Genomic DNA, 15705 nt, shown 5'->3' on the forward strand with positions numbered 1-15705 from the left:
TAATAATATCTTACAGTTCAAGTACCTTAGAAGTCAAGGAGGCTTTCTTCTTCTGCTGTTTCAGTTTTTGCTGAGCCGGCTGAGGGCTGGAGGATTGGTTGTCTGAAGACCCAGGAGACATTTGTGGAGCCGAGGTGGATTTGCTTGGCAGAGGAGAAGATGGGGGTGGAGGTGCAGCTGTGGAAGTAGCCACTGAAGATGGCTTCTCCTGAAGGAACACTTCCATCATGGTTGAAGATGGGGTGAAAGCCTGGCGTTTTGTAAAAGGACTGTGCACTGCTGAATCATTTGAGTTCTTCAAATCTGCAAGAGGAAACCATATGCATGAGGCCAGAAGTGCTAGTGAACCTAAAGAAAATGCTATTATCCTGCTCTAGAGTTATGAAGTAGGCCCTCAGGAATCAAAACCTCATATAGATTATAGACATTAGACGATAATCTCATTTCTGTGACAATCTTCAGGATCATATTTGTTCTCATGTAGAGTCTAATCAAATCAATGCTATTATTACGCTGCCTGTTCTAAGAAAGGAATCTAAAAACTTTCCATTTTTAGAGTATGTAGTCCTAAAAGGCCAAGTAGACATGGATCCTTCCGGGGCAATGTGTTCTTCTGAAACACCAAAGCTAAACCTAGGAAGACTCCAAAATATCCCCCGATCAACAGAAAAATGCAACTATATATATGAGTGTGTGTGTGTGTATATATATATATACACATATATACACACACACATATATAAATTTGATGGAAGAAAATTTATAGCTTCAACTTTTTATTATTTGCCAGCTTTCTGAACTCTGCCTATCGAAGGGCAGTCAATTTATCAATTAGTTGCCCTTCTCAAAAAAGGACACATCCTCCACCCGCTACTACTTCTGCTAGCCTCTTGACTGTAATGCTCTGATGCTTAAAGAATGCAAGTAACTTTCCATCTTTCTCACCATACTGCACCAACGACGGGGACTGCGTGTTGGAGCCCATGTCCCAAGAGGAGGTGGTGGCGGTTCCAGACTGAGAATGCTGAGCTGCCAACTGAGCCAGGGCCTGAGCAGTCTTGAATTGCTCCAAGAACTGGGAGCCAGTGGTGCTGCTGCCTTTAGCTTCACCAACATCACCAAATCCTTTCCCTAACATGCTCACCTGTAGATCAATACAGAGATTAGAGTAATCTACAGCCACAACCCTGTTCAGAAACATACTACACAGAATGAAAGCCCGTACAGTTCAGACAAATAAAGAATGTCACTAAGCTAAGTATACGGCAGGTCCATTATAGTACACACTATGAAGTCAGACTGTCTAGATTCAAATCCTATGCAGTTGTAGAAAAATTAATTGTAATTTCTCTGTAATTCATTTACCTCATTGAAAAGGAAAGTAATACTTCATGAAGTTTAGAAAAATTAAACATAATGTATACAAAGAATTTCAATATATGCATGATACAGTATTTAAATTTATACCATCACTACCTTCCCTTCCCTTCCCTGGGATATGGCGCTAATGACTAGGTAATTCCCTGTATAGAAGTTTTAAATCAACAAATACGCAACTACTAAATTAACATGAAGATAACATGAAATTTCACTTTCACTTTAGCCATTTAATGTCACTTTCTCTAAACAGCTCAAAAGAAATGAAAATAACTAACTGGAGCCTCTACTCAATGCTGCTAGTAACTAGCAGAGAAAAAGAAGTTAAACACACAACTTTTAGACCAAACAATGAGTCAATATGATTTCACAGTTTTCTCAGTGTAAAACTTAGTTTTTAGAGGATCTCCCCCAGTACCCAATACCAAGTAAAAACTGCCTGCTCAATGCAGATGAACCATGTAGCCCTAACTATTCCAAAAATTTCCAACAAGATTTAACCTGGTTTTCCAGAGGTTTATTTGACAATATCATCCTCACATCCATCTAGAGTGTTTTCTTATTAAAAATCAGTTTGTTCAAATTAACATAAATTGATCAGCATACTGATCAATATAAGCAATGAGAATGCACAGAATTTACTAAACTGTGACAGGTGACAAACATTAAATAAAATGTTAAAATTAAGTGCAAGTATGCTGAAAACAAATTTCATATCAGAATTTGAATCTGGTTGTAAATATTCAGAATTTCAGACATTAAGAGAGACACAGGAGAGCCTCCCTGGTGGTATAGGGGTTAAAGTCTCAGCGCTATCAAGCTACTACCAGCCACTGCAGCCTGAGTTCGATCCCCAATCCCTAGCCAGGGAGCTGGCGCAGACCTCTCTTGTCTCGTCCGCTGCTCCCCTCTGCAGTGTATTTAGTAGATCTGCCTGTTCTGCTCCTCAACTCTGTCTTTGGTGAATCCTCTTACCTCCCCCAGTCCCCCATACCTCTGGCCTACACCTCAGTTCTTGTATACATAAACAAATAAAATCTTAAAAAAAAAAAAAAAAAGACACAGGGCATCTAAGTACATTATCCAATATTAGGGGTTGGTAATTTCCTGGTATTTGTTACACCTTCTTACAATCTTTGTCCCACTTTATTTCTTCTTTTTTATGTCAACATTCCACTCCTTTTCCCTTCCCCCCCACCTTTTCTTACCTGTCACCTTTCATATATGGCAGAATATCAACCACCAAATTATAATTAACACAAAAAACCACTTTAACGGTTAAAAACTGACAAGAGTTCTGGATTAGAGATTAGCTCAGTAGTTTTCTAGTTAAAATAATTACAAGGAAAGGTCCTCCCTGGTGGCGCAGTAGGTTAAGCACAGCACTGTAAAACTGTCTGCAACCTCTGCAGCACGAGTTCAATTCCCAGCCAGCCAGGGAGCTACCCACATGGTGCAGCAGACCTCTCCTGTCTCGCCCGCTGCACCCCTCAGCAGTGTATTTCAGTCAGTCTGGTGTTCTGTTCCCCACTCTGTCCCTGGTGAATCCTCTCAACTCCCACACCTCTGGCCTACACCCCAGCTCTTGTATGCATAAATAAATAAATCTTTAAAAATAAAATTACTGGGCCTCCCCGGTGGCGCAGCAGTTGAGCGCTGGGCTGCGAAGCTGCCCGCAGCCTCCGCAGCACTGGTTTGATTCCCGGCCGCTGGTGAGGGTCCCACATGGTGCGCAGACCTCTCCTGCCACGCCCACTGCTCCCCTCAGCAGTGTACTTCGTCATTCTGCCTGTTCTGCTCTCCTCTCTGGCTCTGGTGAATTCTCTCACCCTCCCTTGCTTCTGACTGTACCCCGTGCTTGTATAAATAAATAAATAATCTTTAAAAAAAATAAAATAAAATAAAATTACTAGGAAAAATAAAATTGAATGCACACACAGCCTTAAAATTATAACATACCCTCCATCAAAAATTGACAAAACAGGGCCTCCCCGGTGGCGCAGCGGTTGAGCGCTGGGTTGCGAAGCTGCCCGCGGCCTCTGCGGCACCGGTTCAATCCCCGGCTGCTCCCCGGCCACCGGAGGAGGGTGCCACATGGCGCGCAGACCTCTCCTGCCGCCTGCTGCTCCCCTCAGCAGTGTACTTTGGTCCTTCTGCCTGCTCTGCACCCTGCTCTGGCTCTGGTGAATTCTCTCACCCTCCCACGCTTCTGACTGTACCCAGTGCATGTATAAACAAACCATCAAACAAATAAATAAATAAATAAAACATGCCTCTATAAAAAATAAATAAATAAATTTTAAAAAAATTGACAAAACAAAGAGTTTTTTTAAAAAAAAGCAGTTCTTAGGATGTACTGACTATAAGAAAATGGGTCCTTGCATCATCTTCACTTAGTCTAAATAATTTCTTTTGAATAATTAATGGGCCTCCCTGGTGGTACAAGGGATTACGTCTCAGCACTGTGAAGCTATCCACAGCCACTGAAGCAGGAGTTCAACCCCCGGCCAGGAACTGACCCACATGTTGCAACAGACCTCTCCTGTCTCGCCTGCTGCTCCCCATAGAAGTGTATTTCAGTAGATTGGCCTTTTCTGCTCCCCACTTTGTCTCTGGTGAATCCTCTCACCCCCCACACCTCTGGCCTATACCCCAGCTCTCATTTTTTTAATGTTCTGAACCAAGTCACATGACTTATATGCCCTAAGTTATTAATAAATTATATCACTACTTACACCTCAGTTATATAGTCCTTATCTGATTTCTTATTTGTCTTCCTAAAGTCTTATAAGATAGGCACAGTGAACAAACTTACCCCTATTCTTAACGCTTAAAGAGAAAAAAAGAAAGAGGTAGGAGGCGTGCTGATTCAGGAAGTCCCCAAGTGTTTGGAAGCCTAGTCAAGAAATGGCTGGTTTCAATAAACATATATGGCAATTTTGCTTCAAAATTTGTTGATGGTATTGATTTTTCCTCTTCAAGCGTGATAGCAAACAACTGTTTGAACAATGGATATTCAATAAATGGTTAACTCATTTTTATAAGCTAGTTCTAAGTTCTCTCTTAGAACTATCCCCTATCTAACTCAATTTCTCTACACTGAAGTTGCATAATAGGACAGTTGTTTTATCCTGCTACAAACTTTTCACTGTCACTAGAAGGAATTACTTTATATATGTGTGCTAGAGTCACCAGGCAAGTTTGAGTAGGATACACCATGTTTCCCACTTACCATATTATGATGAGAAAATGTGTTCCCTGAAGCAGGCTGTGACATAGTACTCTGCTTCGAGTTACTGAACACCAGAGGCTGGGCAAGAGAAGGAGCCTGAGATGGATCCATATTAGAGGAATCATTCTCAATTGAAGATGGTGTCTTCCCCAACAGAACAGCAAGGTCAATTCTAGTGAAGAAATGCAAGAGCTTAATGAATAATGCTAGTATTCTGAACCAACATCTGACTCAGACTATGGTTAGATCAAAAAGAAGTTACTCCCCCAGAAACACAAAGCCCTAAAATACTTGATTTACCAAAGTGATAAATAAGAGTCACCATATTATCTACAGTCATATTCCAACAATGTTGTCAATCTTAACGAAGGTAAAAATTTTGGTGAAATGAGGGCCTCCCTAGTGGCAAAAGGGGTTAAGTCTCAGCACTATGCAGCTATCTGCAGGCAGAGGCTGACCCACATGGGGAAGAAGACCTCTACTGTCTCGCCTGCTGGTCCCCTCAGCAGTGTACCAGTCCGTCTGCCTGTTCTGTTCCCCTCTGTGGCTCTGATGAATCCTCTCACCCCCTGCACCTTTGGCCTTATATCCCACTTCTTGTATACATAAATAAATCTTGAAAGAAAACAGAACAGATATCTAAGCTGTATACTTGAAAACTGGCATCTCAAATGGCTTTGGAACAAAGGATCTGGGAAAGTTTTCCCAAAGCTTTATAAAATCCAAGTTACCTGCGGCACCTAAATAAATAAATAAATAAATAAATAAATAAATAAATAAATAAATGTTCACAAAAAATATGTAGACACAAAAATAGGCACATGGATCAACGGAATAGAATAGAAAGCCCAAAAATAAGTCCACATACATATCAGTACCTAATTGTGAAAGCAGCCACCACCAAACTATGGGGAAAAAGAGAGCCTCTTTTAATAAATGGTGCTTGGAAACCTGGAAGGCCACACATGAAAAAATAAAGTTGGATCATTCTCTAACTCCTTACACAAAAATAAATTCCAAATGGATTAAAGATTTAGATATAGGGGCCGCCCCTGGTGGCGCAGGCAGTTGAACGCAGGGTTGTGAAGCTGTCTGCAGCTTCTGCAGCACTGGGTTTGATCCTGGCTGGCTGGCGAGAGTCCCACATGGCACGGCAGACCTCTCCTTTCTCACCCGACCTCTCCTGTCTCGCCTGCTGCTCCCCTCAGCAGTGTATTTCGTCAGTCTGCCTGTTCTGTACCCTACTCTGTCTCTGGTGAATCCTCTCACCCTCCCGCGCATCTGGCCTGTACCCCAGTTCTTGCATAAATAAATAAATCTTTTTAAAAAGGCAGATAAAACAATAACAAAAAATATACAAAACATTGGCAGGATATCCTATGACATCAACAATTAAGATGTTTTTGGAGGGGCCTCCCCGGTGGCGCAGCGGTTAAGCGCTGGGTTGCGAGGCTGCCCGCAGCCTCTGCGGCGCCGGTTCAATCCCTGGCTGCTCCCCGGCCACCGGAGGAGGGTCCCACATGGTGTGCAGACCTCTCCTGCCACCCGCTGCTCCCCTCAGCAGTGTACTTCGGTCCTTCTGCCTGTTCTGCTCCCCGCTCTGGCTCTGGTGAATTCTCTTGCCCTCCCGCGCTTCTGACTGTACCCAGTGCATGTAAAAAAAAAAAAAAAAAAGAAAGAAAGAAAGCAAACAAACAAATAAATAGGTAAATAAAACATGCCTCTATTTAAAAAAAAAAAAAAGATGTTTTTGGAGACTTAAGGAAAATAAAAGCAAAAATAAACAACTGGCCTTACCTCAAGTTAAAAAGCTTTTACATAGAAAAAATACAAGATTAAAAAGATATCCTACTTAATGAGAGAAAATAGTCACACACTATATAGCCAACAAGGGGTTACTATCCAAGATAAAAACCCATTTAGTAAATGGTCAGTATATATGAACAGACAATTCACCAAAAAGGCTACCTACTATGCCAATAGACACATGAAAAATGTTCATCACCACTCTTTCACTTCCACTGAAAGCTGTTAAAGAAACAATGATACTATCTGACACCTGTGAGAATACCAAATATTAAGAAGACCCCCTACAAGAAGATGAGGAGAAAGAGGAACCCCATCAAACTGTTGACAGGAATGTAACCTGGTCCAACCATTATGAAAAGTAAACCAGATTTACCTTAAAAAACTAAAAATGGAAATACCGTATGACCCAGCAATCCCACTCTTGGGCATCCAGCCTAAGAACATGAAACCATTAATCAAAAAACTATATGCCCTACAATGTTTACTGCAACACAATTTACAACAACTAGGACATGGAAACAATGTACATGCTCAATGACAGAGGACTGGATCAAAAAGATGTGATATATCCGTGCTATGTGATATCACTTGATCATAAGGAAAGACAAAAGGCTGCCATTTACAGCAAAATAGAAGGAAAGAGTTCGAAGGAATTATGTGTAGTAAAGCAAGTAAAAATTACAAAGACTAATACTGGACTCTTGCATAGTGGATAATTTAAAGAAGTAAAATACAAAAACTGGCAGACATTAATAAATAACATGAGGGCTCTGAGATTAAGGAGGAGACAGGAGGGAAGAAAGGATTAAGGTGATTTAAGGGATGGTGTTGGGGGGCAGGTAGAAATAAATATACAAGGAGCCCTCTTTAACCATGGTTTATGCTAATGAGGTTATTCAGGATGGGGTCAATAACCCAAAACACACTGTGTTGAGAAACACTAAGAGCTAGAACTTTCAGCCCCACCAATCTATCTACTTCTAGGGAAAGAGGGGAGCTGGAGACTAAGCTCAACAATAAATGATTTAATCAGCCATGCCTACATTATGGAGCTTTGACAAAAACTTTTCAACAATGAGATTCAGTTTCCAAGTTGATGAAACATCCATGTGTTAGACAGGTAACATGTCCAGAGAGAATACAGAAGCTCTATCACTCACCCCACTAACTTTTATAAAAAGATTCAGATAATCCTGTCCGAATCTTTTATACATCCATCACTTACATATGGCTGTTTCTGAGTGCCAATCACAATAAACCAGTAATAGCAATTTTTTGAGTTCTGTGAATAGTTCTAGCAAACTACTGAACCTGGAGAGAGGAGAGTTATGAGAACTCCCGAATTTGTAGTCACCTGGTCAGAAGTGTGTCAGGCCAGGGCACCTATTTAGAGGTGACTGATAAAGTAGGGTCAGTCTTGTGGAACGAAGCTATCAACATAAGTGTGCACTAACTCTGGCTACTCAGTGTCAGAACTGCATTGAATTGTTCGACACCTAGTTGGGTGTCAGAGAACTGCCAAATTGGTGTGGAAAAAAATGACACATATGCCATGTCAGGGGGGAAAAAAAACACAATACGTCTGGTAATGACATCTCTAATATCCCATTCCTATCACACTTCTCTTTTGGACCTTCTGAGTTGTTAACAGTTGTATATCCAAGTCTAGAAACTTTCAGGGAACAAAAATAATCCCTTATGAGTGTATCTGCCTCCATTAACCCCAATACCAAGGTTCAAATTCTAGTAAGTTCATCTCAATGATCCAAAGAATAAAAAGGATCACTGATTGGTTCTGCAGATAAAGCAAGCCAATAAACTGTTAAACAGTTCTGCAAACTCAAAAATAATTGAAGACACTTCCACTTGTGGATTTTCTTTGCCTGACTTAACATAACTTCTGTTGTGTTACATTTCAGTTAATGCCAGTGATGCCAACAGGCTAACCTATGTAATTAAAGGGTTACTTAGGGGAGAATCAGCTTTTAAATGGTAACATCTGAACTTCCATTCAGTAGATTAACTCTTACCAACTCATAAATTTATCAATTAACTAAAAAAGAAAGCAAATGTGATTTGGTTACCAATTATTACCAACATTATAGAAGTCTGTAAAGCCCTAGTGCCACTCATCCTAATAACTATCTCAGTAGAACCCTTTGGAAAAATATACTGAATTTTACCACACACTTGCCTCTGACCAGCAGTGATTGTCACATTCTCTGCAGGCAGAGGCACTGAAGACACATTAGAGGCAGTGAAGATCTTGGTCTCAGAAAGCTGGAAAACAGAAGAATTAGTCACTCCTGGTGTTAGGTAAGTTACAGTCAGAAAGCTGGCACAGGTAAGGGTAATTCAACATCGAGAAAAAGGGAAAATTCTTAGAAGAGAGATCTACCCTGAGAACCCATGAATGAGTGAGACCTTCAAACCCTATTATATGCTTATGGTTTTCTCAAGAGATAGAATCAAGGAACCAGTAATATACAGTGGAGTCACATCATATGCACACAGAACTTGGGAAAGCTAATGTATAAGCTGGACAGAAAAATAGAGAAAACCCCTTAATATTTTCCCATTTTAGTTTCCAACTCCAACTCCCTCCCTCCCAAGTCATACTTTATCTTCAGTAAGTTAATTCTTGGCTTTTGAGCAGAAAAAGGCCAAGGCACTGGTGAGTTAAGATCTTTTCATGGATAATTTAAACTATTTGCAACTTCTGCTTCATAGTGACCGTATTACACGAGTCTCTCTAAGACACCAAAATGAAATAAAGCAATTATAGGGAATAACTCTTCCTACTATTCGAAAATTTGATTTTGTTTTGTTTTTTTTGTGTGTGTCTTAGGGAATCCACTCCCCTCACCCCCCCCCCAATATATCATTCTCTGAAAGTTGCTTAAGCAGAATGCTAAATCTTTGAAAATATTCATAAGGCAGTCCAGCACAACTACAATAGAAAATAATCCCCCTCGGATGCTGATGCATGTGTAATTTAAAAAATTCAGGCCTGGCAACCACATCAATTTGAAGTATCACCGCCTCCTACCATAAAAGCGATCTTGTCTGAATATATACAAGTATAGAAAAGTAGATTTTAAAAATGTTAAAATGGGAGTTCCTTCATGAACCATAATTCACAGCATAAGCTTGGGGAGACCAGAAATCAGCATATTTCTTTTACTCAGGTACTACTCCAGTGAATTCACAGAGCTTGTTTAAGTGCCACCTATCTACAATGTTCCCAAGTTGAGTCAAGCTGGAAGACAGCCAATTCTACAATAATTTCCATTACAATTACAAAAGTTGGGCTGTGAATAAATATAAGGGTTCTAGAGCCAACCAGATTTTAAACTTGAGGATTTGGTACTCTAACTTCTACTTTATACCCACCTCCAAGCCAATTACAGGACCACACACCAATACTCAATGTGAATCAAATAACAGAATTGCTCTGAGTAAATAAAGTCATGTTCCATCAGCAGCTGTTACTCAATGCACTACCTGTCTAGTTCCATTTCTGGTGCCCTACCCAACCACCAGCTCTTTCCTGGAATAAATCCGACAATCAGATATTGAACTTACACAAGTGCACTTGCCCTTTCCATAGTCTGGTTCCACAGAGTCCTGTTCATGCCCAGTCTCCTTCATATAACATATGTGAAATGTTCTGGCTCAGAACACTATTTTGGATGTAAAAGTTTTGGGTCAGAATCTTAAGGGTGAATTTTGAAGGGTAGAAACATATCCATTTTCTATCCCTAAACACCACTTAGGGATAGAAAGCACTAATGAGGAATGACCTAGGAATACCTACATCTTCATTCCAATCTTCAGTTCCCCACTCCTCTGTTGCAGTCCTCCATGCACCTGGGAATAAAGGAAAACTAGTGAAGCAATTATAAGTTCCAGCACATAGCATGTGCAGAAAACACTTAGGTATTAACACTTTGGCAGCCAAAAGTATGACCAGAATTTAGAAATCAGAAGAGATTCTTGGTATTCAGAGCAAGGAAAAAATTACTTAGAAAGGGCTACCTCAGAGCACCAGGGTTTTAATAAGATTATAATTTCACAGAAGCTTTGTTTTTGTTACACAGCTCTAATAGCAATGAGCAAGAGTAAGAAAACTCAAGAGTAAGACCCCAACAGACCAAATATGCCAGGCAGTTTCTTTAATGCCCTCAGCCCTCAGATTTAGTAGCCAATTAAGTAAGATAGCAACAGTCAATTCAAACATGCAAACTACACCTACTTATCTGGTATAAGACAACATGGCAGGTAGTCTGAAGAAAGATGGCAGTGATAATATGAACACAAAAGATTGCTACACGATAGTGAAAAGGCAATGAAGGAAGAAAAGGCTTGAAATGCAAACTGAGGGCACTGACGACTACTACTGAAACTAAATTTAAAAACGCACACTCACGGGCTTCCCTGGTGGTGCAAGGGGTTAAGCACCACACTATGAAGCAATCCACAGCCTCTGCAGCACGAGTTCGATCCCCGGCTGGCCAGGGAGCAACCCACATGACACAGCAGACCTTTCCTGACTTGCCCGCTGCTCCCTTCAGCAGTGTACTTTGGTCAATCTGCCTGTTCTGTTCCCCAATGTGTCTCTGGTGAATCCTCTCACCCCCCATACCTCTGGCCTGTACCCCAGCTCTTGTATGCATAAATAAATAAATCTTTAAAAAAAAAAAAAGCATACTCAACAGAAGCCAAATTTATAATCTTACTGATTTAACTATAAAGGAAACCCTATAGATTTGCTCTTTTCAGAAGATACTGAATGAGACTTAAGAATCAAAAACAGGGCCTCCCTGGTGGCCTAGGGGTTAAGTCTCAGCACTACCAACACAAAAGCCCACTGAAATGGCCTGAGTTCAACCCCCGGCCAGGGAGCTAACCTACATGGCACAGCAGACCTCTCCTGTCTCGCCCTCAGCAGTGTATTTCAGTAGATCCGCCTGTTCTGGTCCCCATTCTGTCTGTGGTGAATCCTCTCACCCCCTGCACCTCTTGCCCACACCCCAGTTCTTCTACACAAAAATAAAAAAACTCCTGGGGGGGAGGGGGGCAAGTGGAAAAAAAGAAAAGAATCAAATACACACATTATTGTCCTAATCCTAGTCATACAGAATCTTAAGTCTGACTGCCAAGGTCACGGCAGACAGTGGAGGTGTGCACTCTCCTCATGCTGTTAATAATGAAATTAAGATAGTTTGTACAGGACAGATCCACAGGCAATAAAACCACCTTCAACATTCTCCTTATTTTGTTTCATGTACACAGATATCCTCAGAAAGGAAAACTGTTTTGTAAAGGAATTTGGGTAAGTTTCTATGAGACCAAATAAAAATTAAGAACCTATCTGTGGAATGGGTAAGAACATCCTTTTTCTTCTTCTGCAGAACAGTACATGCTGAATAATTCAAAGCATTCTCTCCAAATGGAGACAGCTTCTCACAAGAATGAAAATCTAGCATTCACAGATTTTATTGTTACTAAAGAGAAATATTCATACTCCCTACAAAACCTATCCGTAACTCTTTTAAATACTAAAAGCTTGTTTTCTAGAGAAAAATGTATTCATTGTAATGACTTTCCCAGGACTATGTTTAACTGCACCAGGAAAATTTCAAACCACTTAATAAATTTTCTCCAACTCACACTAAAGTCCAATCTCAATCTAGACATGTTATAAATTACATTCCTTCCTCCCTCTCTGGGTTAAATTACCACTCTTCCTCCCCTTTGACATCCATTCCACTCTGGCTAAATGAAACCCAAAATCTGGGTTAACACATACACACAATCCCAGAGTAGGAAGGACCTAAGAAGTTATCTAGTCTAACCCCTCATGATGCAGGACTTTTTTTTCTGCATTCTTGGCAATTGCATCTGGGATGAAAGAAGATACCTACTTGAAACTTCCCTATAGAAGCTGTATGATCGTGACTGAAAAGACTATACTGAGGAAGCATTAAGGAACATAAAGAGTAGAAATGATCTAACAAGCAGGTTAGAATTTCTATTCCAGCAGCATTGTAAATGTTAAATATTGAGTGAACAAATTTTTGAAGGAAAATGGGCATAGAATATGAGAGAAAAGGCAGAAAGAGAAAAAGACAGAAAAATGACATATCCACAGATATTTCAGTCCATAAAAATCTATAAAAATATCCGGGGCAGTTAGGCGCCTGGATGTATCATACCAGGAGCAGTCTCAAATTTTCGGGGATAATTTGACCCCTCAACCCCAATGAAATCAAGTCCTGAAACAAAAAAGAAAAGAAAAGAAAAAACAACCAGTGAAATTTTGCTTGTAAATGAGAATGCTTGCCCCCAATACATAAGTCCCACTGTACCTGTGGATATTTTAAGGGTAGGTTTAAATTTATTTTTAAATCAAACAGGGAATTTGAAGCTTTCTATCATGAAAACACAAAAAGAGATCATGCACGAAGTTAAGTTCATATTGTGAAATTAACAGTGATGGGAATGTATGAAGCTACACCCAGTGCTAACAAGATGACAGCAGCAACACATAATTTCACTCAGCCACAAATCAGATCTCTGATTCTAGCCACCTAAATCTGCTTTTCTCTTTTCAGCAGAAATAAATACAAACTTTACCCCTTTCATTCCATTTTCCAACCAGATCCCTGTTGAAAATAGCAAGCAAGACTTGCAATCTAGGGCTGGAAATCCATGCCTGCCTGATTTCCTATCGGTATCTAAAACAAATCCCTGAACTTTTTTTCTTTTTGGCCAGTGGTTAAAATAAAAAAATCAAATACCCAAAAACAAACTAAAAATGAAAAACACTGTTTTGTTACTCAAACTGTTCCCACTGCTTCTACAAAGTCACCAAGAGATGAAGGACAGTTCTAATGTCTCCAAAGTAAAATAAATTAAAATATAAAAGGAGATTTCATAGCCAAATGGTCAGGGAATTTAAAAAGACATCTAGCCAATGTCTCAACAGTAGCCTCAACCAAAGGAAAAAATCTATATTCAAATGAGTTTAGAAGATAGCTTGGTGAACAAAAAGCAAGCAACATTCAAGACTGGAGGTGTGACATCTTGAGGGCAGTAGAGGAGAAGCCATGTCAAAGATCCTCCTAAAGACAGACCTAAAGATCACTTATCTTTGAAAGGGTGCAAGGCAAATTTAAATGAATCAGAAGTCAAAGAGCCTATTTTACCTTCTATTATTAAATCATTCCCTCCTCCCACTGCCCCCATCTTTATAAGAAGTCTCAGGCTCTCCATGTACTTGGCTCAGCCAGAAGGAAATAACTGATCTCATAACGAAAAAGTATTCTGAAGTCCAGGGGGTACTCAATATTTAAAGCAATAGAAGTATCTTTACTCCAGAACACATTTTGATGTATCCCATAAGCTAACGATCCTTACACCCCCTACACAAGCACAAAGTCAATTAACAAAGCAATCATTCAAATCTCGTTATATTCTACCACATCCAGAAGATGCCAACAAAGAGAAAGGAAAGTCTTGAGATCTCTCAAAAATGAAGACAAGATACACCTTGGTACCAGAAAACAAACTGACAGTGGACTTTAATTCTGGGTCCTATTCATCTCTACAAATAGTGATCTGACTAATTCTATGTATCTTTGCAAAAGGCAAAGCTAGCTACCCTAAAAGGAACATTAGGAAATTGGAGCTTATGGTAGTCAAACAGCACAACGGAAAAAGTTTTTAAAGTCAAACAATTCTCAGTTCAAATACAAGCAAATTTCATCATCTCTCTTTCAGCCTTAATTTGTCATATGGAAAATGATGATAAAAATCTGTTTCACAAAACAGCAAGAATACCAGGTGCAATAGCATGTATAATGTACCCAAAGGCATACAGTAAATAAATACAGAGTAATTCAACTGACATCCCTTTCTCACCCTATTTCTATACCCCAAAACTACTCCACTTTTTTGAGATGACTATATAATCTACAAAAAAATTCTCCTTAGGTTCCCAGAGACAAGAAACAAAATAATAAAAGTCACTCACTCGTCCCATCATCTGGTTCGAAGTGGCCAGTGTTGTTCCACGTATTGCCACTACTATTGCCATAGTTATCATCAGTATTGGCTGGCTCTGCATAATCAGCTGGGTTAAAAGTTCTGGGGGAGTGGAAAAAAAGCTGAAAGAGTCTCTGACTTCTAAGCAGCACCAACAAAAATTAACTCAAAGAGGAGGGCAATCAGAATCCTGACTATCTCTTTCCTTAGACAGATCAAACTTGGCTCTACATCCTATAATCCTACACAGTGTGTACACCTTTACTAAATTTCATGGTGTAATCTCAATTTATAGCTACTATCCCTTGAGTTAGGACACCAATAACCATCATAAATTCCACATGGAAGACTGTGGGAAAATAGCACGTACATGCCCTGAAATGAAGCTGTGAGAGTAATTTAAGGGGCGAAACTTATCTCTGTAAAAATAAGCCCTAAGTCTACACATTTTTCTAATTAAATAGTCTAAAAATCTTTGTGATCAAATTTTTGCTTATGGCGTCATATTATCCTCAGGGTATTAACCACTTAAAAATTTTATGGTGACCCTTTGGAGGAGAAAAAGTCTTGTGTCTCACGAAGATTCACCATGAAACTTACCCCATTCCTTGAGCTGAAAACCTTCCTCCCCGCCTACCAGAGCCACCTAAAGGAAGAAAAAAAAGAGGTAAGTGTTTTCACAGTTGATATACTACCACCTTACCAACTGCAGTAACTCTGAAATAGTAAGTGATAAATATTATCAGATACTTTTTCACTATGCGAAGCATCAGTTAACATAACAGCATAGGACAATCATTACTATCAATAGATCATCCCATTGATGATCAAACAGCTGGATTCTCAAACACAGTAATATAAATAATGACTAGAGGAAATAACATCTGCCTTCTTTCCCACCCCCTATTCAGCAGTCTCCCAAGTATTCACATGTCATGACACTTCAACAATTAATGTACCAGACTCCATGTGGAAATGTTTATTAAGTAGACCCCTACAGAGCTAATAAGGGTACCAATATCCAATCCCCCAATAAGCCAATCACCTCTGCCTCGGCCTCGACCTCTTCTCCCTCTTTCTGTGCCTCTTCCAGAAGGCCCTCCACTCTTGGTGCCATCTAATCCATTTTCCTGACCCCGAACTGAAATTAAAAACACAGAAACATAGATGGCCAGAGCAGTCAGCAGAACAATAAACTATATACATATAGACATATACACATATAATTATATATATAC

General features: G+C 39.8%; 1 protein-coding gene across 34 annotated transcripts in view; it reads right to left on the reverse strand.

The window, feature by feature from the left end:
• The window catches only part of UBAP2L (ubiquitin associated protein 2 like), a 44852-nt gene that overhangs the window by 17569 nt on the left and 11578 nt on the right, over positions 1–15705 (reverse strand). For 24 of the 34 annotated variants that reach the window (XM_037500379.1, XM_037500377.2, XM_054691607.1 and 21 more), the window contains exons 6-13: positions 15513–15608; positions 15068–15113; positions 14457–14569; positions 10236–10288; positions 8613–8698; positions 4610–4781; positions 946–1144; positions 26–303 (exon numbers count right to left, since the gene is read on the reverse strand). In XM_037500379.1, coding sequence (XP_037356276.1) covers positions 26–303; positions 946–1144; positions 4610–4781; positions 8613–8698; positions 10236–10288; positions 14457–14569; positions 15068–15113; positions 15513–15608 — 1043 coding nt within the window. Of the gene's footprint in view, positions 1–25; positions 304–945; positions 1145–4609; positions 4782–8612; positions 8699–10235; positions 10289–12636; positions 12697–14456; positions 14570–15067; positions 15114–15512; positions 15609–15705 lie in introns of all 34 variants that reach the window. The other 10 variants (XM_054691598.1, XM_054691599.1, XM_054691597.1 and 7 more) reach the window with 1 other exon arrangement.

This window comes from Talpa occidentalis, unplaced genomic scaffold (assembly GCF_014898055.3).
Source record: "Talpa occidentalis isolate TD23 unplaced genomic scaffold, MPIMG_talOcc4v2.1 talOcc4.9, whole genome shotgun sequence".
Taxonomy (NCBI): domain Eukaryota; kingdom Metazoa; phylum Chordata; class Mammalia; order Eulipotyphla; family Talpidae; genus Talpa; species Talpa occidentalis.